Source organism: Muscardinus avellanarius (assembly GCF_963383645.1).
Source record: "Muscardinus avellanarius genome assembly, chromosome: X".
Classification (NCBI taxonomy): domain Eukaryota; kingdom Metazoa; phylum Chordata; class Mammalia; order Rodentia; family Gliridae; genus Muscardinus; species Muscardinus avellanarius.
The window spans coordinates 73,196,646-73,222,094 of record NC_137792.1 but is presented as its reverse complement, the minus strand read 5'-3'; the positions used below and the strand labels follow the sequence as shown (position 1 = coordinate 73,222,094).

Genomic DNA, 25,449 nt, shown 5'->3' with positions numbered 1-25,449 from the left:
TGTTTTGGACCTCAAGCTAATTCTTGTGTCCATTAGAGGCCAGATTTTGTCTTAACACTTCAAGGAAGCAGCAGCCAAGTCCCAAGTCCATCTCTCTGAGGGTTGATTCAGGGAAATTTATGCCACCTGACATATTGGTGTAGGAAGATGTTGTACTCTCCACTACATAAAGGAGAAATAACCGCAGTGCTAGTGAGCATCCTGTTTAAATCTGAGCTGACTTATAATCTGCTATCCTGTTCTTTTATACATCCACTAAACCTTAATTGGACATAGCACATCAGCCTTGGCTCACAAGCATGAATTGGCTTTATGGATAAAGGCTGATAGTTATCCTTGGGGTGGGCTCTTTGGCTCTATTTCAATCTCCAAATATTTCCTTTTATTGTAGTAATGTTGCATGAAAAAACAGCAGTGGGTTTCAATTACATGCTACAAATAATTATCCTGAAGCATTTTGTAGTGATCTTAATTCCTTATTTGTAGGTGTCTGCCAGACTGCAAACAGTAGAGAAGTGGAAATAGTTTCGGCTAGGAAACGTTAATTTTTGAACACCACAACAAAAGAAAGGAAGGAAAGTGCATAGAAGACTAAATGAGATTTCCACCTTGTTAGTGAATTACAGCTTATGGGTTTAAAATATTATTCTCAAATTATTTCCTGAAAGATTTAGAAATAATTATGTAGCACTTAAAGGACACCATTGCCAGGTAAACCTAATAAGTCTGTAATTTGTATGAGAGGCAGGGTTTCCTGTAAATAAGAGCTGGATTTAATTTCATGATCATACTTCAAAATGTTGGTTGATTACTAACCACATGGTACATAAGATCTGTGAGGTCCTTGCTTATTTTCCTAACTCAAGTTGTAGCACTGATACATAAGGACCCCAATCTGTAAACTGAGTTCCCCAGTAATTTCTGTAGCCATTAATATGGAGCATCCATTTATACCTAATATAAATCACCCCAGCCATGTTTTCATGTCACACTGTGCTCAAGAACTAGATGATCAGAAACAGTCTTCCCCAATAACTTTGTGTTGTCTAAAAAGCCTTACTCTTCCTGAGACAAGTCTTCTGCTGGGCTCTTCTATGCTATACACAACAGCAAATCTCTTCAAAAGATCTGTAGGTTTGGTGCTAATGCAACTCTGGCTCTATCAAGGCAAGTGGCAGGCTGAAATGGGCACTTACCCTGGAGCACAAACGGGCAGAAGTCCTTAATTTTGAGGCTTCAGAGAGAAAAGACCCTTACTATACCTTCCAATGACCGGTATTAACCTTCTGTGTTTTTAGTCCACTTGATGTGCAGGGAAGAATGTGCTTCAAAGCCTAACGCCCCCACTGTTCTTAGATCAAAGCACCACACCAAAGATGAGGCTTTGGTCCCAGAAGCCTGTTCCTTTCTCTTAATGGGAAGAAACTGTGAGGTTTTCAAATTGAGTTAATAAACATTTATTGAGCCCCTGTACCATATGCAAGGCATGATGGGGAATTATACAGCTGGGCAAGTTATGCTTGACTTCAAGTAGCTTATATCCCTTTAGAGGTAATAAAACCAATGGCCAGTTTTAACATAAGGCAAAGTATTGTTTCCTTGAGGACTGAGACTGTGTCTCACTCATTTTTATACCTGTAGCATGTGACACTTATCTGGGCATATAGAAAATATTTAATAAATGCTTAGAGAATAAATGAATGAACAAATCACTATTCTAATGTTCATTCATTCGTCCATTTATTCATTCATAGCAAAATGCTATTGAAAAGAATAGGAGACTTTAACCATGGAGACCTAAGAAAACAGATACAAAGGCCTATAAGAAATGAGCAGAATTTTTAATTGGCAGAAATAGGGAGGGGTGAATTTAGGCATTAGGGGAAAAGAGGACAGCTGCTCCTGAAAAATTAGTTGTCTGGTTTGGCTACATGTAAACTACAGGGAGTGGGAAGAGGGATACAAAAGACAGTAAAGGTACAAAGATGGGGAGAAATAACTTCACGGCCTCTAGCCAAAACTGCACTTTTGTCCATAAAATACACATGGGTCAGACTGTGAGTACATATTGCTACTGACCTGATGCCCTGACTGTTCTAAACATAATGCTTGTTACTGGAGTAGTATTTAGTGCAGAAAGAATGAAAAACAAATTTGAAGCAAGAGAACATATATCTGTACATTAATGCCTTGATATTTAGCTTTCTACAGTAAAAATAGTTGGGACTGATCATTTGCATTCTGTGACCAGGCACATGACAGGGGAAGAAGGTCTCTGTGGCCTTTCAGAAGTTCCTGTACAATATTCCAGGCAACAGCCAATCAGACAAGCACTGTGAATGAGGAAGACCAACCTCAAGAAAAGAGGCACACCCAAGTCAGCTCACACATTAGAATCCATGGTACAGATCTGACTCAGAATGTCTAAAAAAGCTCCAGAGCCTTGCTGTCCACTTGGCATTGCTTTTTTGATGTTTTACTAAGTGAGGCCTCTTCTGATCTACACATATTGCCTCATCAGTTCCCTCCTCAACCTAAGTGCTTTGCTGCAACCACTCATCCACCTCTCCTTTTTCTTAAAGAATTACCATATTAAGTATGCTAATGTCTAGCCTGTAACAAACAGGCTAGCACCTAAAAGTTCTGACCCGCCAAAATTCACAGGCTGGGGTTGTAAGGAAAGGCCCTCCTCTCACAACTTACATATGCTTACTTGACATAGTTTTGATGAGCTTAATGCTATGGTTCCAAAGAGCAAAAGGGAAGCAGCCAAGAGGGACAGGAGTTGCTAAAAGCAAGCATACTAACAGCAGTGTAGAATGACAGCTGACAGCAGGGAAGAAGACAAAAACTATTCAGAAAGCTCAGTTACCCAGAACTGCTCATTTCAAGGTTTTATTGTATTCAAGAATCCATATGCAATGAGAAAAGGACTTTCCTCATATTCTCCCTATCTTTCCAGATCATCTCTTCGGCTCTCAACTTGTGCTGAGACAAAGGATATCATAGCTGGAAAAAAATCTTCATAATAACTGAGTTCAATGCCCTCGTTTTATGGACACCCAGACTGAGGCCCTGATTTGGTGACAAGTTGTATGCCCACCCTCCAGCTGCTCAGTGTCTTAGCAGGGATGAGCAACCCGCTCCCTGACTCCCAGTGCAAGGCTCTTTCTCCTAACTGGAAGTGCTATATTGATGTGATTATGTTATAGCTTATATCCACTTAGAGAACACAAAAGCAATTGACCTGAACTCCAATACAAATATTAATTTTTGAATATGGAATACTTCACAAATTTGAGTGTCATCCCTGGGCAGAATCCATGCTAATCATCTATGTGTTGCTCCAATTTTTAATGTCTGTGTGCTGAAGCAAGCACAAATATTGAAATTTGATGACACCAAAGTGGAAAGTATCTTAGAACTTCTGAAAAGGTCAGTAAAGATAATTAAAGTTGATGAATGTTATCAAGCTTCTAGAAACCCAACCAAACCCCATTTTATTTTTATTATGGTCATTGTGTCACCATCTGCCTTTATTTAGGAGCTTCAGACACCTTTCTAAATATGAGGGATCTACAAGTTACAGTGAATTTCAAAAACGTCATGCAACAAACATCCCTTCGTGACAGAAGGGCTTCTCTGCCTCAGCAGATGGCCCTCTTTGCATGCTGTCTTTGTTACAACAGTTCTAGTACAAAAAGGCAATGTGGACTGCTCCCTGTTTCTCCCCTTACTTCTTGCTTCCTTTCCTCTCAAGAGGCCACTTATAAAGCCAGGACTGAGATAGAACAAGAAAAGAGAGACTGGAAAAGAATCGTCTGGATCCCAAATCCTTTTAGTTTTGTTTTGTTGTAGCTTTGGTGGTTTCTGCTGGTTAATTCTTTAAATCGATTTGGACCTTACATATTGTTCTTAATTATTAAGAGTCTTTAATCTCATAAATGTGGTGAAGTCAACAGTAACAGAAAAATTGCTTCATAAATAGTGGGAGGGGAGGCAGGGGAATCAGAAAAGTGACACTCTCCCACTTTTCTGCAAACCACCTGGAATATTATTGTATAATATGAGGTGGTACAAGTAAGACATAAAGTGAATTGAGGGATCAGCAGAGGACAGCTGAAAATACAGATAAAGTGTTGGGGGGTGACAAGTAAGGGGAGTATAATACAGGAGAGAAGAGTGAAAGGGATTGCATACAGGGTTTTAACTCTTACAGCATCAGACACATTAACCCTAGAAGTGACAATCTAGGGAAGAAAAGAGGTTAAAAGAGGTAGCAATTTATGGTCAGTTTTGATAAAGTTAAGCACTAACTTATCCAGTAGGCAGTGAACAGTCAGTATGCTACCCTACAGCCAGTACAAACTAAAGAATGCATAGCTAAAGCAAAGCAGGCTATTGGGAGATATCCTTGAATGCCAGGGTCCATGAGAGCATCTGAATCACCAACCTCCCTAGCTTGGACTCTGCAGCTTATCCACTCCTGCTGATAAGGGCATTTAGCTTTTGAATGATTTATCATTCTCATTACAGAAAATTAATCTACATAGATGTATCTTGTATGTTCTGTTTTCAGAGGGAGTGTCTCAGCCTATAAGAAAAAGCCCCGGCAATGGCCCTGAAAAAGTTATAGCTAGCTAGTCACAGTGGCACAGGCTTCCCAGTACTTGGAATTCTGAGACAGGACAATCACAGGTTTGAGGCCAGCCTACGTTACTTAGTGAGGCCCTTAGTAACTTAGCAATACACTATTTCGAAATAAAAAAATAAGCAAGTTATGTATGTGGCACAGAGATAGACACCTCTGGGTTCAATCCCCAGTACCACAAAAACAAAAAAAGGTTACCACTATCTTCCAACCACAGGTCTTATTGGCAAACTCCAATTTTCAAGGTGCCACTAATGAAAGAGCAAGCATAAAAGTGCTTCCCATTTGTCAGACAGCCCCACAGAAGGGGCTACTTCTCCTTCCACTTCTCCACCCCTCCTCCTTTACCCCACACTTTAAGCATCTCTTTCATCATCCACCTGTCAAAATAAAGCAAGCCTTGCATATTTCAAAACCTGGAATTGCAAAGAAGCTGTTGGATGATTTCTTTCCAGGACCCGTTGAGATGTAAAAGATGAAGCAGACAATTGAAAAGGCGAGACTGTAACCTTTAGATCACAAAGCCGAAGTAAGACAAACCGTGGAAGCGAATGACACAGGAAACGCCCTTTGACCAGAGACAGCCACTGGGCACAGCAAAGTCATTTTCCATAAAGAATACGAAGCTGAATTAAGCCATTTAACAACTAACAAACATAGAATCATTTCATTGTAAAAACAAAAAAGAAGCTGAGGAGGAAGGATGGGGGGAGTGATGACAAGCCTCTCCTTTAAAAAAAACAATGATACTTTTATATGCTTTCTAGGAAGTTCTGTTCAGATGACAAATGTTTCAGGAAGGGTTTTTGTTTGGATTCCCTCCCCCCTTGTTTTGTTTTTTTTTCCAAGTGAGACACACAGCCACATAGGAAGCCCTCCTCCAATCAACGGATAGAAACACAAGAAAAGGCAATACCCCTTAGAGCCATGAAGTGACCTATCCTTCAGGTTATTCCTCTTCCTACTGGCTAATGTTTTAATTTTTTCTTGAGAATATGGTGAAAATAGGTGTTTATAAATCAAAGAACATGTAGGTTACTGACAAAATCTTAAAGAGGGTACATCCAGGAAATGAGGAGAAAAACTATGAACTCATAGAGCTATACCCCTTGGTTAGAGTTAAGAAGCACTAGGCATGTGCTATGGTTGAACTAGGCCTTAGGCGTGAGGTGAAAGTTTCCTTCTCTGACACCTTCTGGAAGTAAAAGTGAAAGAAACATATCTTAAAACTGAGTTTAAGGAAGTTATTCAACAGAAGCCAGACATATGGGAATGAAGATGATCATTGCTGTGTTCCAACTGAAAACCAAACACAGGGATTGGGGTGTAGCTTGGCTGTAAAAACACTTGCCTAACACGTGTGAGGCATTGGGTTCCATCCCCAGCACTATAAAAACAAAAACAAACCAAACTAAGATACAAACAGTCATACATTCAAAACACTACAAATTACCTAATTATCCTTATGTGGCCTATGTAACAGATTATGGCATATGGATTTAAGAGAATATTATTCAGCCATTTGAAACTTTTTCCTGTGCAGAATCATAAAATTTTTTATAATTATACATTAAGTAGCAGATATACCAAGTAGCGTGTGCTGCATATGCATGTGAAAAGGGACTGGACAACAATATTCAGAGGATATAGAAATGACTACTATGGTTATTAAATCATACTTTCAGTTGCAAAGCATTTTATCTACCCTAAATCATCATTTCTGGAGGCCAAATGATATTGTGACATCTCTGAGTGCTAGGTACAAAGTTCTGAGAGCAGAATTATTCATCCAGATAGGCAAGAAAGGGGTGGCAAAAAAGAGAAGATGCTGTCTGTATACCCTAAATAATTTTTCTTCCAAGATCTCAAAGAGTAGGCTGAAGGTGTAGCTCAGTGTTGTTTGCCTAGAATACACTAGGCCCTGGGTTCCATTCCCAGCATTGCATTAAAAAAAAACAAACTTAAAAATCTCACGTAGCTTCAGAAAAAAGGCTCTCACTTGCCTTAATGTGCAGCTCTTTCAGGGTTTCTGACCATTGTAGGTAGCTGTATTTGTAGTTATTGTGTTGGTGGCTACTTATGTGACCTTTGATTCAGAGACCAACAGATAAGAACTCATACTCATAATAGACTCAATTAGCACTAAAGATAGGAAGAGTTTGATTGTTTAGTCTAAAGACCCAAGACAACAAACACCATGGACCTGTCAGCCTGACTGAATTTCTCAAATGTTGATTCTTTAGGCTTTACTAAAGATCTAGTAGAAGAAATTGCCATGGCAAACCATGTTGACAGCACTGATTATTACTCTGTTTAAGGTCTTTTACAAAATGACCTACCATAATAAAGTCTTTCTAGATTTAGCAACACCAAGAAAATACATTTCCTAAAAAATATATAATGTTATTATCAGATAAGGAAAAAACTGCATAAACAGTTGGGTGTCCTGTGCTACCTCACATACCTGGAAGCCCTGAGCTCATTCACTAGAACAGCATTTGGTTAAATAAATAAAGATAATTTAAAAATTCTTAAATAAATTCTTTATTCCATTTAAATTTTCTGCTTAGCATGATGGTGCACACTTGTAATCCCAGTACTTGGGAGACTGAGACAGGAAGTTACTGTAGGTTCACAGCCAGCCTCAGCAACTTAGGGAGGCCCTTAACAACATAGTGAGACTGTTTCAAAATAAAGAATAAACTAGGGCTGGGTTGTAGCTCAGTGGTACAAAGTCCCTGAATTCAATTCTCAGTAGTAAAGAAATAAAATAAAATAATATAAATTTTTCTATAGCATTCCCTCCATTTTTATTTTCTGTTTACATTAGAGTTAATCCATATAATATATTCAAAATAGGTACAGAATGAGTGTTCAGTAAATGTTACCTATTGATATTTAAATAATTGTTATAAAACAATTATTATGATTGTAGGAATTCTATGGAATATGGACAAAATCATTTTATGTAGGTAGATTTTATGCTACAATTATATTTTTGAAACCTTGGGAAAAAATGCTATAATGTTTTTAAAGTTTCAGGCCTTATCAGATTTTTAAAAATTAAAGACATATGGTTCAAGAATTATCTACCAGTTCATTTTAAAACTATACCCCTGATGTTTGTGGGACTAATAGATTTCCATTAGTAAAGCAATTAGAAGGTTGATGAAAAGATGTTGGTTTCTTTTGTTTTTTAATAGAAAAATGATCATTATTGACTGATTGAAAGAAAGCAAATATTAGAAAAAGGGAAGAGGGAGATATGAAATGATAAGGGCAGAGTCAGTTATAATAAATTGTTTAAAAAGGAGCATGAACAAGTCAACTGCTGTAGTGGATATAATCCACTAAAATAAAACTTAAGTTTGGGGTATCTGAAGAAATCTCCAACATTTCATATTATTGAAAGAAAAATGTCCTATGATGTATTCTTTTTATTTTTAATATTTAATATTTTATCTCATTACCTGGAACACACATGATTTGAACACTAATTAACATATTTTAATTATTTTTGCCAGTAGTAGAATGTGTATCAGGTAAAACACCTCTAAATTCAGGCATTATCCACTATCAAGGATTTTTTTCTTACATATTTTTTTTGGTGGTCCTGGGGTTCCTGCAAACCCTTCTACCTCCGGGCTATACTCCCAGACCTATTTTTTATATTTTTATTTGGGAACAGGGTCTCTTAAGCCAGAGAGGCTGGCTTCAAACCTGCGCTATCCTCCTGTCTCCACTTCCCAGGCGTGGGGATTACAAGGTGCACCACCACGCCCAACTTATTACATATTTTTAATACACATGCATCATAATGAAGTTCAGAAGGACATACATGCACAAGCATTTAGTGGGCTTCCCCTCCGTATTCTTTCTTAATTAAATTAGTGATCAAAATTTTCCTTCATTTCAAAAACTATCACAATTGAAGTCCTTCAAGAAGAAATTAATGGTGCCTTTGAAACTGCCTGCAGTTCAGGCAATACATTCTTCAAGAACTTACACTATTAAGTATACAATATTATTAAAATTCAAGGATTGGCATAGCTCTCTGATCACAAATCTAGTAACTGTTGAACATAATAAAATTCATTTATGATCAAGAAAATACTTAAGATTTCAGGCAATTTATATTTGGCAAAATGTAGGATCTAAATCTACATTTCTTAAATGTCATTCTAGGAACTGGAATAATACTCATCCATATAGCACATTTCTGAAATTATTGACTATGCCAAATGCAATCATTTCCCTTTTTTCTTAGTGATCAGCTTGCATTCCTCTCACATTAAAAACACATCTCAATTTGTCCGTTGTTTTTCCTTTCTACAAAAAAAGAGGGTATAACAGCTGCTAGACTTCAAGAAGGAAAACAAATATCCTGTCCTAACAATCAACCATTATTCTCTCGTTAATACGGACAATTACAGAAAAGCTACATCCCCACAAAAAATAAAGAAACAAAAATACACGGCTGGGTGTATAGCTCAGAGGCAGAATGCCCCTGGGTTCAATCTCCAGTACCACAAATAAAGGGCAGGTACAATCTCCTCCCACTAAGCTTAAAGTTCAGTTTAGATAGATAAGGATTGTTTTGCTCTATTGAGGACTCATGTAGTTTAGTACATCTCATGATTGCTTCATTCATGATCAACAGACTGCTAGAATGATTCAACAACAGGAAACCAAACACTTATATTCTTACCAGAGCAACTTATTCTTATAAGATCAAGCCTAAAGTATTTTAAATAAGGAAGGTGCCATAATTTCTTTAAATGTATATAAAACAGAACACACCTTGCAAAAGTATTAGGCATGCAAGCTGGTGCCTACACATATTCTAGCCTTAGAGTTCATTAGGACTTTGAATTTTTGAACAAACTAACAAAAAAGGAATGTTTCCCCTCAGTATTCATCTAAAAATGTAGAAAAACAACTGGGCATGGTAGTAAACAATTGTAATCCCAGTATTTAAGGAAGGTGAGAGAGAAGGATAGGTTTGAGGCCAGCATCAGCAATTAACCAAGGTCCCATTAACTTAGCAAGCCCATTTCAAAATAAAAATAAAAATTCAAAGGGCTGAGGGTATAGTTCAGAAGTAGAACGCTCCTGGGTTCAATACCCTATACCAAGACATTTTTTTAAATTAAAAAAATAAAAATAAAATAAAATTCTGAAACATGGCATTGGGGTATAACATAATGGTAGCATGAGGCCTGGGTTCAATGCTCAGTGCATGCACATGCAAGCACAAAGGAGTTGGGAGAAGTAAAATAAAATTCTGAAAAGCAGTCTCTCTTCCCTGTTCTCAAGAAAAGGGTCATTTAACTGGGAACACTCATTCCTATCATCTAAAGGTAAAGAACTCTACTTATCACTTGGGCTGCATTTGTGCTCAATCCTAATCTCTCTGACCAGCCTCTGTACTTCCTCCACCGGACAGGGTCCAACTCTCTCCTCCTAGAGGTAATATGCATACCATGTCACCATTAGCAAAGGCTTTGGAAAGGAAGGAAGCCTATTATCCAATGGACAGACACATTCCATCCATATTCTGCTGAGCCAGAGTTCTACTGCAACAATCATTGTTGGGCCAGAGAGCATCATTTTGAGCCACCCACCATTCAACTGACCAGTATCCCTATGCTCTCTATGGTACTGAAAGCATGCATTGCCCCTCTTGCAAAAACCGAAGGCATTATACTCATAGGCTGGTTTCCTCTGCAGAGCATACTAGAAAACAAAAGTAAAAAGTGACACAAGAGTTAACTTTGCATTTTACAATGCCAATGTATATCCAGTATCTACAAAGATGACCAGAGTATATGACCATAAAGAGTGTTCCTTGTAAGCCTTGATAATGAGTCATATCCCCTGAACTGCTCTGATAAGATTCTAGAATCTGCCTCAGGACCCACTGCCAAAAACACAAACTTTGGCCACTACTTGTAGGATAGCAGGAGCTATTGATGGCATGAAAACACTATTTCTAGAAAATAGCACTAATCCTAGAGCCTCATGAACCTGAATGTTCAAAGAAATATATGCTCCTGGGGATATAGTTTGGTGGTAGAGCATTTGCCTATCATGTGCAAGGCCCTGGGTTGTAAACCCACCACTGCAAAAAAGAAAGGAAGGGAAGGAGGGAGGAAGGAAAGAAGGAAGGTAGGTTGGTCAGTCATTCTTAACCAGCCATGGTGATGCTCACCTGTAATCCCAGCTACATGGGAGGCTGAGGCAGGAGTATCACAAGTATCAGACCTTCCTGGCAACTTAATAAGATTCGGTCTCAAAATAAGATATTTAAAAAGGGCTAAGGAAGCCAAACATGGTAGCACATATGTAACCCTAGTACTTGAGAAGCTAAGAAAGGAGAATCTCAGATTCAAGGTCAGCCTCAGCAATGCAGAGAGGTTCTCCTCAACTTACTGAGACCCTGTTCAAATGTTTTTTTTTTTTTTTAAAAAGGGCTGGGGGTGTACCTCAGAGGTAGAATGCCCCTGGGTTCAATCCCCAATACACATAAAACAAAATAGGGCTAAGGATGTAATTCAATGATAGAGTGCTTGCCTAGTATACATAGGATCCTGGGCTTAATCCCCAGTACTGTCAAAACAAACAAAAAAGACCATGCTTTTTCCTAATCCTCCTTCCCTATCCAATTCCACGAGATTCTCCTTGGAAGTAGTTATCACAACTACAACTAAATACTTATTTGTAGAATTACTGAGTTAATATCTGGCTCACCATTTAGTCTGTAATCTCTACAGGTATAAACCCTGGCTGACTCTCTTTTTACTGCTTTATCCCCAATGGTTGCCAATGAGTAGGACTCAATATTTACTGAATGAATGCATCTTCAACTTAGGTACTCTGCTATATAGATGTGTAGTATTAAGTTCACAAGTCCCAAAGAGTTAGCTAGGCCTCTTACAAGCATTTTCCTAACTCAGGACATCATTTTTATGAGAAGTATGCATTCACTCAACAAATAATTTTGAGTGTCAGGTAATATGCAAGGTATTAAGTATAGGGCAGCGAATAAAAGACGCAGTCACTGTCCCAAGTTAGATGGTGGTAAAACCAAAAAGAAGGAAGGGAGAGGGACAAAATGTACGTGATAATGTATCCTATTTTATATAGCAATCAGGAAGGATTCTCTTTTAAGGTGATAGATAATCAAAGCCCTGAAATGAGAGAGAATAAGACATGCTGCTATCAAGCACCTGTTTTAGGAGCTGAGAATAAGAAGGGCTGGGAATGTTGCTTAGTGGTAGAGCTCTTGCCTAGCATACCTTAAGGCTCTGGGAAAGGTCCCTTGGACTGCAAAAGAAAAAAGTACAAATGCCCCAAGAACACATGCCTTCCATAGTTGTGGGAAAAGAAACCAACATAGCTAGAATGAGAAGGCTGCTGGGTAGATCCAGTAAGTCCTCTTGAGCGATGAATGGCATGTAGAGCCACTGGAGCCTTTTGGGCAGATAAATGATGTGAGGTAGATTTGCAAATATAATGATGCTGGCTGCTGTTCTCAGAGCAAAGTGCAGGGAGACCAAGAGCCAATGAGCCAGAGCAGGGAGACTGGATACAGGTAACGACAAGAACCCAAAAAATAAATGATAGGTAGGCATCAAGATCACAATGTTTGCTGTTGAGATGGTAAGAATAGGGCAGATTGAAGATACATCTTGAAAGCCTGTCCCAAAAGTAGAAATTATAAAAGATCACCTAAGCTGAAACATAGCCCATCTGGCCTCCTAAATCTTTGTTTAGACCACAAGAAATCTCATGCAGTCCCTTTTTTGAAAGGCTATTAATTTCTTCCTTTGCCCTTGAAACTGAAAAACATAAGAACGTTGTCTAAGATTGCCATACTGCTTAATGATCAATTGACATCCCACCAGGAGAGCTTCCAGGCCCGTCAGACCTGAAGAGGCAGAGAAAGAAAAAGACTTAGTTCCAAACAGAGGGGTAAACAAGGAGGCAGAACATTAACCAACCAGCCAGCTAGGGGGCATTTCTTTTAAATTACTAAAACTCACCATAGCCTCCAACATCCTGGTGAGGGGTGATCTTTTAGGGCCATTTCTAAAGGTATACTGGCAAAACATCATCTTATTTTGCATTGCTAAAACCGAAGCACGGGGAAATATTCTATAATTAAGGCAATTTTAACAATAGTAGATAATAATTTGACTATAAATTGTAAGGAATGTAATGACTGCTTATTCTGGCACCAAAAAAAAACAAGACTTTCTGTGAAGTGACTGCCAAGAAAAATGATACTCCCACTCAGACTGGACCAATGCAAGTAGTAACTGCTAACCACATGCTTCACCCTGCAGTGTGCAAGGATACAGCACTTTGTTTTCATCTCTAACCAAACACCAGACTGAAAACTCAATGGAGACAAATGTGCCACTGAATAGAAACAAAAACAAAAGGAGGAAAAATATTCCTGGACTTAATGCTTGCTGAAATTGTAGACACCAAGGGTTTGGTGAACTAAGGAAAGCTCTCCAGTCCACAAGAAACTACTTCCAGCCAGCTCCTGTAGACAGAAGCCCAACCTTTCCAAATCAAGTTCAGCTTTCAGATGCTTGCAAAAGTCAAACTGAAACTGGACGTGGTGGCGCACGCTTATAATCCCAGCATTTGGAAGGCTGAGACTGGAGGATTGCAGTTCGCGGACAGCCTCAGCTACTTAGTGAGGCCCTCAGCAACTCAGTGAGACCCGGTTTCAAAATAAAGAATAAAAAACAGGGCAGGGGTTGTATCTCAGAGGTCAAATGCCTCTAGGTTCCATCCCCAGACCTGCAAAAAAAAGTCAAACTGACAAAGTAGCTGTGTGAAGGCCTGACATGGAAAGAATGGCCAGGATGAAGTAGAGACCAGGGTCCTGACCCCAAACCTCTTGGAGAAGGGGAGCCAAGGTGGTCAGTTTCTAAAAGTACCTCCACAGGCACAGCCGAATTCCTGCTAAAGGCTGGAGCAGACAATGTTCAGAAGCCTACCAGGATTCACACAAAGCACATGTAACACTGGGCTCCTACCTCCAAGCAAGCCAAGAAAGAGCACTGCATTCTAGGTTAAAGGGGACAAAGATACTTCCCTTGTTCCCTTGTTTACTTAGGCATCCAGATCTTGATGTACTAGAAATTAAAAAATAAATAGCTAAGATATGTTAATTGAATTTAAAAAGGCACTGTCTTATTCTATTCGGGCTGCTATAAGAAAATACAGACTGGGTGACTTATAAATGACAGAAAGGTGCTTCTTACAGTTCTGAAGACTGGGAAGTCCAAAGTTAAAAAGCTGGCAAATTCAGCGTCTGGTGAGGGTCCAATTCCTAGTTCCAAATGGTAGTCTTCTTACCAGATCTTTGTAATGCCAAAGGGTCAAGGGATCTCTCTGGGACCTCTTTTTATGGGCACTAAACTCATTCATAAGGACTCACTTCCCCAAGTCCAATTTCCTAACACCATAAGCAACTGTGGATTTGGGTGTTGAATATATAAATGTGGAAGACACAAATACCCAGACTACAGCAGATATGAATGGAATCATAGTCTTAAAATGGGCCTGTAATCTCAGTACCTTGAAAGCTGAGACAGGAGGATCACAGGTTGAGGACAGTCTCAGCAAGTAAGGAGACACTTAGCAACCTAATGAGGATCATGTTTTAAGACTAAAAAAATTAATAAAAAGGGCTTGGGGGTAAAGCTTGGACATAAAATGCCCGAGTTCAATTTTCAGTAGAAGAAATAAAACAAATGTCAAAATCACTCTTTAACTTGTTTTTGAATCACAAAATATCTCTCAAGGAAGACCTACCACCAGTCATGCAGTGTGACAGAAATTGGGCATACACTGTCTCTCAGATACTGTATCATAAAAGGGCTTATTTTGTTAAGGTTCAAATAGCTACGACTATCCTAACAACTTCTTTGTATGGAGGTCCTGATTTTTGGGGGGTACTGATGATTTAACCCAGGGGCATTCTACCTTTGAACTACACCCCCAGCCCTTTTTGTTTTGAAATATGGTTTCACTCAGTTGCAGGCGTCCTTGCTAAGTTGCTGCGGTTAGCTTCAAACTTGAGATCCTTCTGTCTCAGCCTCCCAAGTCCTGGAATAACAAGCATAACCCACTTCACTCAGCTTTAGCCTTAACTTCTAATGTTTCTTTTCTCATGATTATACATTTACTTTGCTTGGTAAATGTTTAAAAGAGAAACTAATATTCCAATAGTTAAAACATGCCATCCCTAACTAAGAACCAACCTTCTTGCCTCTTGTGATTTCAGATCAAAATGTCAGTATCCCAGACAGGCATGGTGGCATACACTTATAATCCCAAAACTTGGGAGGCTGAGACAAGAGAATCACAGGTTCAAAGCCAGCCTCACCTCTTATCGAGGCCCTGTTTGAAAATAAAGAATAAAAATAGGTCTAGGGATGTAGCTGTAGCTCAGAGGTAGAATGCCCCAGGTTCAATCCCCAATACTGAAAAAAAAACAAAAGTCAGTTTTCCAAGCTGAATCCAGCAAGTAGTCCATCTAAGATAGATGTTCAAGATGACTTAGAAAAGAATGTGAAGAGGAACAAAATCATAAACCAAATGCTCTCAAGTTAATAAGCCACTAAATTAATAATATACAATCTTTAACTATTTTTGGCAGGGCTAGGGATGGAACACAGAGACTTGGAATTGTGTGTGCTAGACAAGCATTCTAACATTTATACAAGTTACATCTCCAGCACTTTAATGTCTTTTATTAATAAGAAGACAAAGTGAAAAATAGAATGAATGACTTCTTATTGATTTAGCATGGTTGGAAAATTGTGTGCTTTGGCTGGGTGTGGTGGCGCACACTTGTAATCCCTGCGCTTAGGAGGCTGAAACAGGAGGATAGCACAGGTTCGAAGCCAGCCTCAGCTACTTACTGAGGCTCTCAGCAACTTAGTGAGACCCTGTTTCCAAATAAAGTATAAAATAGATCTGGGACCCGGGCGTGGTGGCACACGCTTGTAATCCCTGCGCTTGGGAGGCAGAGACAGGAGGATCGCGCAGGTTCGAAGCCAGCCACGCGAGCTGGCTTAGGAGACCCTGTTTACAAAATGAAAATGTAAAAATAGGTCTGGGAGTGTAGCCCGGAGGTAGAAGGGCTTCCAGGAACCCCAGTACCAGCAAAAATAAATAAATAAAAAATAAAATAAAATAGATCTGGGAGTATAGCCTGGAGGTAGAAAGCCTCTGGGTTCTACTCCAGTACCACAAAAAAAAAATAGGTAAAAGTGTAAGTTAACTGAACCTCCTGTACCTTTTAAGAGTGTTTTCATGTTTCAAATATTTCCAGTGGATCTTTCTAAAATATACATTTTGAACCTTTAAATCAGAATATACCAAATAAGACACTTTGATAATTCCCTGAAATATACTAGTGCTCTCAAGGATTACAAAGGTGCCTTTGAGTTGGGTGTGGTGGTACGTGCTGGTAATTCTATTACATGGGAGGTTAAGACAGGAGGATTGCAGGTTCAAGGCCAGTATGCAGTAACTTGGCAAAACCCTGTTAAAAATAAAATTAACAAGGACTAAACATGTAGCTCTGCAGTAGAGTGACCCCAAGTTCAATAGGGCAAAAAAGTGCTTTTGAGCATTCACCCCATTCTAAAAGTTTTCTTCCAATATTGGCAAGCTCAAGAAGTACTGTGTTCAGCCTCTAACCACCCACCCTGTTTCACACTGTCCTCTTGCACTTCACCAGATAGCACGTCTTACCTGCCTCTACAATTATACCTTCCTGTAGCCTCTCCACCCTCTATATCCCAACCAACTCCACTTGCTCCTTCTAATCAGCCAGGAACTAGAAAACCAGAGAATCAAAGCAGTTTATCTTCTCCCTGTAAGCCCTATCTACCTAATTTGAATGTAAACTTCTCAAAAGCTTAATTTCTGTTTTACCTCTCTTGGAATCTTCAACACCTTGCACACTGCTCTATCCAATGATTGCTGATGATAAATTTCTGAAGGCCTGTTTTCCAAGTAGAACACATAGACTTTATGACAGCTGTTTCCATCATTTAGCTTTTCAACTTACTTCCACATTCCCAGCTGTGTTCTGGATAGTTGTGCTTGCAGAAGCCTAGGGATTTACTGTACTTCTATTTCTTGATAAGATACTTGAAGAGAATAAACACATGGCAAAGAAGACATTAAAGGATAAAGAGATTTTTATTTTACCAATAAAGAGAAGGAAGAAATATTACCTAGCACACTGCCATTTAATCAATAAATGACAGCAAGACTGGATTCCTTTCTAATTCTCTCAAAAGTACCCTCAATGTCCTTGTCTTATGTCTCCACCTGCAGCAAAGGATCAGTGGCTGTAGTTTATACTTGTATCCTGATTCAACAGTATATTTCCCCAATTTTAGCAGACCTCTTAAATCCAAGTTAGCCAAAATTAAAATGTGTATGTATGGAATCTAAATTAAAATAACCACCTGTACTAACAGTTACACTCTACGGGAAATTTCAGAATCACACCATCTCAGATATAGGAGCCCTTAGACACCTAGGAAAGTGGTTGTCAACTGTGGTAAATCTTCAGAACCACTGAGTTGCTTCTAAAAAATGCCATGGTATTTTTTACCATGACCTCTCCCTACCCCAGAAGGTATGATTTCGTCGGCCTGGAGTAGTACCCAGGCATGAATATATTTTATTTTATTATTATTTTTTTTTGGTGGTACTGGGGTTCCTGGAAGCCCTTTTACCTCCGGGCTACACTCCCAGAACTATTTTATATTTTTGAAACAGGGTCTCTTACGCCAGCGCGGCTGGCTTCGATCCTGCGCGATCCTCCTGTCTCCACCTCCCAAGCGCAGGGATTACAAGCGTGCACCACCACGCCCGGCGATTTTAAAACCTACCCATGTAGTTCTAATACCCAGGGCTGAGAACTATGGATCTAACCCTGCATTTTAATAGCCTCCTAATTCCATTTCCAAAGAGAAAAAATATCATCAAAGCTATTCTACAATTTGCCACAGAATAAGACTAGAACTATTAATTCCCAGAAAGCATATCATCTCATATAAGGCAATGGAGTTTCTTCTTTCCCTCAATTATTTTTCTGTCCTCAGTAACTGAACACACTAACATCTCAATATATCCCAAAGTAAAGGTACTTTCTAAATATTCTTTGTCTTGGAACCTCATGCATATTTTTGAAAACCTATATACTAAGTATAATTATATCTTATTTCCACATGTTTTTTGTGGGTTTTTTGGTTGGTGTGGGGTGTGTGTGCACACATGAGCATATGCATGCAAAAAACAAAAATGGAACCCAGGGCTTCATGAATGCTAAGTATGTGCTCTACCACAGAAGTATACTCTCATCCCCAGTGCTCTTCTTGCAAAGAACTCTGGGAGATTAATTAAGCCTGTTTTCTTCTTAAAGGAAGTTGGGTACATTTGGGAGGCTGTGGCCAGAGGATAGCAAGTTCAAGACCCACATGGGCAATTAAGCAAGACCCTACCCCAAAATAAATAAACAAATAAAGCTGGAAGTGTAGCTTGGTGTTGGAGCCCCCCTGGATTCATTCCCCAGTACTACAACAGAATAGAAGTCATATTGCTTTTCTCTGCTTCTAACCATCATCATCACATAGCATTGCTTTCAAATCTCCCCCAAGGCTGACCTCCAACTATTTGAGTCCACTTAATTTCTAGTTTATACTTGTCTGGCTCTAACTAGTGGACTTCCCTATTCTGGCCTAAACTTTTTGTTTTGCAAAAGATGTCTTTTTCCCTAAAACATCCTCTCTTACTCTGCCAGTTAGTCATGTCAGGTTCTTTTCCTTTCCCTAAGCAGCTGGTCTTTTTGATGTCAGCCACACATTTATCTGGGCTTCCTATAAGATATTTTACATAGTTTCCAGGCTTCCTGGAGGTTATTGACATTTTAACTCTTCCATTCGTTTTTCCCCTAATTTCTAACATTTGTTAGAGTTTTGTTTTCAAAAGTTGAATACCTGGCTGATGGAGCTCTTTGATTTTTCTCTCCCACCAGATTCCTCAATTAAATGCATCAGAACTTAACTATAATATTTCAAATTACATACAGGATGGATCACTTCATGAATTTTCTATACTTTCATGTTCTCTATAGTAAACAACAGATGTTTCACCAAGTAAAATTGAAAATGCTAGTTCTTACCTGTTCATATTTTATTATGTATGCCTATTTATATGAAATATTCTGATATGCCTGTGTACTTCTGCTTGATAAAAACAATAAGGTGTTTTCTTTTTAAAACATAATTGATATACACTGAACAATCTCCAAATTGCCTAATCACAACCAGCTCAAATGTTCCTTAAAGTATATCTAAACACATGAAGAAAAACAGAATAAAAAATAAAGCTCTTTTAAAATAAAATCCTACAGCACTTGGTTATTAATGCGGTAGTAAAGATAAGTATACTCTCAAAGAACAAAAATTTTCTTCAAGTTATACCAACATATCATGGAGATTTTCTCTAAATTGATTTCACTTCCAAGTGTTTTGATCCAGAAGATTCTTGAGAGATCAACAGCACATTGGATTACACTCTATCCGGGAGGCAGTTTTATCCTAATATACCACTGGTGTCGACAGAGAATGTGACAGAAGTGTCAATGTCCCCCCTTGTTTTAACACTACTGCACTGAACTACCACACTTGAAACTGTTTGGTGAAGGCAACACCAGTAATTGCCATCTCTGCCCTTAGGTTGCTGTGGGTTGAGAAGACACACATGTGCCTCACAGTTAACCAGAAAACAGTGCAGTCCTATGCAAAGCCGATGGATCTGATTCAAGTAGGGAATCAGAAGGAAAAGCGCACAGAACTCTGTAGAGTTTAGAAGTAATTCAGTGAAAGAAGGATAAAAGCACAGGAATGGCTCCATTCAAAGCAATGATGTAAGGACACTAAGCTGGCAGTGTTCATAACAGAATAGGAAGGCAATAGACAAGGTGCAGGTAGTAGTGAAGAACTACTTAAAAGAGCCTAGTAGATCCCCTGCCCTTATCGCTTGTCTCACCAACTCTTATCTTCCAGTGCAACTAATCATTTTCCTAAAACAATATGATTGACATTCTACCCATCAGAAACACTCACTGGCTCCCCAAGGCCCAGAAAATACAGTTCATAGTCCTTCTATAATGAACATTACATTGTCTATGGTGGCATTTGACCTTTGCCTGAAGAAGATGTGTCTGGATCCTCTCAAGTACAGAATTAGGACAGTGATCTTACAATGATCTTTACTGCTCAGTTAAGAGTAATCCCATAATTTGTATCTCTAAAGATTCTACCCAACACAGGCATGGTGGCGCAGGCTTGTAATCCCCGCCCTTGGGAGGCAGAGACAGGAGGATCTCACAGATTCGAAGCCAGCTGAGGCTGGCTTAAGAGACCCTGTTTCCAAATAAAATATAAAATAGGTCTGGAAGTGTAGCCTGGAGGTAGAAGGGTTTCCAGGAACTCCAGTACCACCAAAATAAATAAATAAATAAATAAATAAATAAATAAATAAATAAATAAATAAATAAATATTCTACCCAGGTAGAAAAGGTATTTTCTTGTCTTACCATCTATACAACATTAGCACAGATTATATTCTAAGAGGTCAAATAAGACTTGGGATCAAATCTCTCCTCTCCTACAGTCTGTAAAATTGTGAATATATTTCTTAATCACTTTGAATCTTAGTTTCCTTACCTATAAAATAGGATGATAATTCTGACTTTCTATGGTGGTTGTGGCCTTTAAATGAGGCAATCATGTAAAGTTCTTAGTATAGGGCCAGGTCCAAAAAAGGCACCCGATAGCTACTAGCTCTTATCAAGTCAAAATGAAATTTTTGATACTGGAGATTGAATCCAGGGGCATTCTATATCTAAGCTTCACCATCAGCCCTTTTTTCCACTTTGAGACAAGGTCTCTCTGAGGTGCTGAGGGCATTGCTATGTTGCTGAGGTTGTGCTTGAACCTGTGACACTCCTGCCTCATTCTCTCAAGTACTAGACTGCAGGCATGTGCCACAACATCTGGCATTTTTTAAACATATATGGGAATAAATTCCAGTGCTAAAATAGTTGTTATTAGGGAACCGTAAAGTCACACATTCACTTGACACCAATGTTGTTTCCCCTGTACAGATAAGAAAAACATTTTTTTCATTCCTCAGTCTAGTCTCCAGCTAATCTTGAAATTGCATGCAACCCAACATGAATCAAATAAAAAGGGAAAATAATACTTATGCTGAATCAAACATTTTATATTTGTATGTTCTAACTAGAAAATGAGCTGCATATGCCAGAACTGTACTGTTTTTGTTTTTTTTTTTTTTTTTTTAGCATGTCCAGGAGATAGTTCCTGTAAAGGCTTGGATGATTTCTAAATGACAGGCCGTATGGTTCAATTAGACTCTTCCTTAAAATAAAACACAGGAATCCAAACTGATGATCCCAAAAGAAGGGGACATGACAAGTTCATTGCAAAATCCAACCCAGCTATTTAAGGTAGGGAAAGGGGAATAATCAATATCAGAATGTACTGCTACCTCTCCAAAACATACACACACAGCCTCCAATGTACAAGATATGTGTAGGAATATGCGCGTGCATGTGTGAGCACACACTTGCAGGTGCACTGGCTCATGAACAGAAATGCGAACAATAAATGAAATCTCCAAAGTCACATCAATGGCACGAAGTTCCCCTGGGTATCATTCAATGTCACTGTGAAAGTAACTTTTGGCAAAAAAAAAAATTTGTGAGCAACTTCCTCACTCAAAAACAATTTTAGCAAAGATTAGTAATAAAATGCCAATTGTTGCATATCCTTTGTCTTTATAATGGGATGCATAATAGAAAGATTTTTAAATTAATTACTATTCTTAATAAGAAACCAGTTTAGACTAGGTAGTACTCTAAGACCAAATCCATTTTTATCTTCTTTTTTTTGGGGGAAGGGGGTATGCTACGCATACACTTTACCACTGAGTTCCACCTCCAGGCTCCAATTCTCCTCATCTCTATCACACATAAAGCACTTATTACACCCCAGTATATTCCAATGGTGTGTATCCATGGCTATCTCCATACTACCAGGCAAGTTCCTGATGGAAGAGGTTGTTCCTTCTTTGCTAGCTCCCTCCATGATGCTAAGCATAGAATACTGCACATGGTAGGCATTCCAAAAAGTTATGGCCATTGAAAGATGAACAAAAATGAAAAATGGATTCCTTACGTTAAAGATACCCTTTTAGTCATAGCATCTTGGCTTGCCATTATTTGAAAAGTACAGGGCTCAAGCCAATAGGCAATGTTAAAAGCCCTGTCAGAATGATGTACTCCCTGACACACTTGAGAGCACATCAGCTTACCCTAATTATGATCTATGACTGAGACTCCTTTAGAACATGAAGTACTCATCAACTGTTCAAACTGGAAAGCAAGTGCAAGGCCATCAAGAATAAAACCTTAAACTTGGACTCAATGAGCTAGACACCCAGATATTGTGACCTTTGCCTATAAAAAGCAATGCTGGATGGTTTGCATTGATAAAACTATATCTCCTTTCCCAGGGGAAGTGGCTGGCAATTGATTCATTCAGACCTAGGCTGAATACAAGTGACGATATAGAATACGTCCCCCCCCAAAATAATGACTCAAATTATCTGAGTGTAGCCCAAAGAAGATAAAGCTAATACATACATCTGGAGAGGCTAGGGTGATGGTAAAGATTACCCGTTTCTTTACTGGCCATCTAAAGGTATTTACTTGGGTCTGTCTGTGTTGTGACAGTGTCCTAGGTTCAAATAAATGCCTCTAACACTCCACATTTTTGAGCCATTCAGTCATGCATTTTTGTTATTGTTGAAAGTGGTGCGAAATTGCACTGCATGAGCTAAAGTCCTTGGTGGTCTTCCAAGGATTCCAGCTAAAAGGCACTTCCTTTGTTCCTCAGGAGAATGCAGTCCAGTAGGTCATTCAAAAGGGGAAATAAAAGCAGCAGCCCTGGAGGGAGATGAAGGACAAGACAAAAAGAATAAAATGTTTTGGGTGTGAGCACATTAGCTTCCATTTCCTGTTGCTGGTCACTAATAACACCCCTACCTTTGTTGGGGTGTCCAGATAGACATTTATGCAAAAATACCCTTCAGGTGTTTTCCAGGAAGCACAACAATCTGAATCAAGGAGCACAGAGTCCCCACCTTTCAAGTATCTTTTTTCCTGAGATGCTGGCTGGGGATGATGGTCTCCCATTTCTTGAGACTGCACAGAACAAAGTTGGAGAAACTGGGGAAGACAATTTCACAGCTCACTCCCTGAATGCCTCCAGTTCATCTCAAAGGCAAATACTGTTTGCATAAGATGAAAACTTGTCACTTTCCTATTAAGTGCATAGCTGCATCAATCCCTTCGAAACACGGAAATGACAACTGTAACCTTCATGCCAATCATCTCCTCTGCAACCAAACCCAAAGTGTTTAGGGCACAAAGACCCCAGGTCTGACCTGTGGAGAACCAAGCTTCAGTGACTACTGGTTCAAGTCACTTTTTCTGGCCAGGCAGAGAAGAGGGGAAAGAAAGGGTTTTTTTTTTTTTTTAGGGTTATACAACCAATAAAATCCTGCCGCTCGGAGGACATATTTGAGCTCCCCAAAAGACAGGCAGTTGAATGGCAAAGAGTCTTTAATCAGTATGCAAGGTATTTGGTAACTGCCAAGGTGTAGTGGGGCTCTTGGGCTACTTTGACCACTTCTTGGTTCTATTTCTAAAATATAGCCGGTTACATTCCTCTGAAAGTGCCCAGCAAGTTCCCTCAATTACCTTTGTAATTTATATGTAATTGATGACTGCACTTAAGCTCCAAGGTTATTAATAACCCCTCCAAAATTACCCCCATATCTTCCTAAGCCTTTGGAAGCACCCGGTTAAAATTACAGTATTTCCTTTGCTGGCTGCAGGGACCCTGCCAGCCCCACCAGGGCAACTAAAACTGCAAGGCAAAGACACGTTCTGCTCACTTCCATGAAAGGTTCTGAATGGAGGCTCCGTCCTGGTGGTTCAATTCTCTCACTCCTCCATTATGCTATGCTGGCCAGGAGCCAGCTAGCTCTACAACTCCTTCTGAGCCTCCGGGGCTAACAGGCTACCTGCGCCTCCGCGGGCTCCAGGGCGGCCCACTGGGCTGCCTGCAACAGATGTCCCCTGCGAAAGAGCGAAAGAGCAAGACACCCTGAGAGGACCCGCTCCAGCATCAAAACGTGTCTCACAAGGCCCGGAACGGAACATCGCCTCCCCAGCGCTCTAAGAAGGGCTTTCGCAAACACCCACGCACCTCCCCTCCCAGAGCTAAAATCCAGTGAACTTTTTCAGAGGCAAAGCCGTCTTCATTTGCATAACCCTCTCCAAACTGAGATTCAGGTTTCCTGTAATCAGTCTGTTCAAAGGTATGTAATTGAATGTGCAATTAACCCTTAAAACGAGGTGAGAAAAAAAGAAGGGGAGAATACCCTTCTTATCCAACACCTTCAGGAAAACCAAGAGAGTTCCCAAAAGTCAGGGTTTAGAGGAGTGAAGAGTTGGAGAAGTAGTTTGCTTTTTAAAGACGGCTTCTAAAGACTTTCCAAATACTAAAACTAATCCGTATCAGCGGTAGGAGTGGTGGGGAGAGGGCTTTTAAAGGACGATCAATGAAACATCAACACCGAAGTTTTGCGCTCCCCCGAATCTGCAAGCCCCAAGAGCTTCTCCCCACCCCCACCCGGCCTTTCAGCACCCACACAACAAAGCGGAGAGACCAGTAAAAAGTGCAACCCGGAAAAGGCGAGAAAGCTGGTGACATGCACTTTTGAGGACTTTTCAGGACCACGAAGACTGCGGGGGGTAGGGAGGCAGAATCCGTGCGCGAGAGTGGCGGTGGGCAAACCGGCGGTGCCTCTCCACTCGCAGCACCGGGGTGGGGGCGGGGGGGGCGCCCGCGGAAGACGTTCTGTACCTGGGCTGACTCGCTCCGGGTTTATCTCGCTTGCCCCTTCCACCCTCTCAACTACCTGAGTCCCGCGCAGGGCATGGCAGTGGAGGGCCCTCCGCGGCCCCTTTCCCCGGGAGCCTGTCCCTGCGTTCGCCTCCTGGAGGTTCGCACCTACCGTTGATCTCGTGGAGCGGGGCATCGTTCTTGTTGAAGCCTTTGGACACGTAGAGACGTCGCACTTCTGAGCAACTTTTCGACTTGAGCTCGGCAGCAAGTAGCGCCGCGCTAAGCACCGCAAGGGTGCAAAGAAGCGCGGGCAAGCCTAACCGTGCCATGTTGCGGGCTGGGGCGGACGCACTCCCACCTTGAGGACTGAATGGGACGGGACGGGAAGCGGAGCTGCAGGAGCTGCGGAGGAGCACGGAGTCCTGGGCTCAGGAGCGGAGCGAGAAAGCAAAGGAGTTGGAGTTGGAGTTGGTGGAGGAGGCGGAGAACAGTGGGAGCAGACGCAGGGCGAAAAGTGGAGCTGGGCCTCGCGTCAGGCAACGGTCCCCGGTGCCAAGCGCCCTGTCGGGCAACAGGGAGGAGGAGGAGGAGGAGGAGGAGGAGGAGGAGGAGGAGGAGGAGGAGGGCGTGAAGGCGGCACGAGGCCGGAGACACTGGCCAGCGACCTCCGGGCTTGGAGGAGCTGGGATCGATAGGGCAAGCCGGCAGGGTAGGGGCACGGGGAAGGAAGGGAAGGTGGCAGGC

General features: G+C 40.4%; 1 protein-coding gene across 1 annotated transcript in view; it reads right to left on the bottom strand.

Annotated features, from left to right (window-relative positions):
• Positions 1 to 25,034, bottom strand: part of GPC4 (glypican 4) — a gene marked incomplete at both ends in the record, with an annotated part of 122,350 nt that extends 97,316 nt beyond the window's left edge. Inside the window, one exon of the mRNA XM_080719273.1 lies at positions 24,875 to 25,034. Within this exon, the coding sequence (XP_080575399.1) occupies positions 24,875 to 25,034 (160 nt within the window). The remainder of the gene's footprint in view (positions 1 to 24,874) is intronic.
• Positions 25,035 to 25,449: the final 415 nt, after the last annotated feature.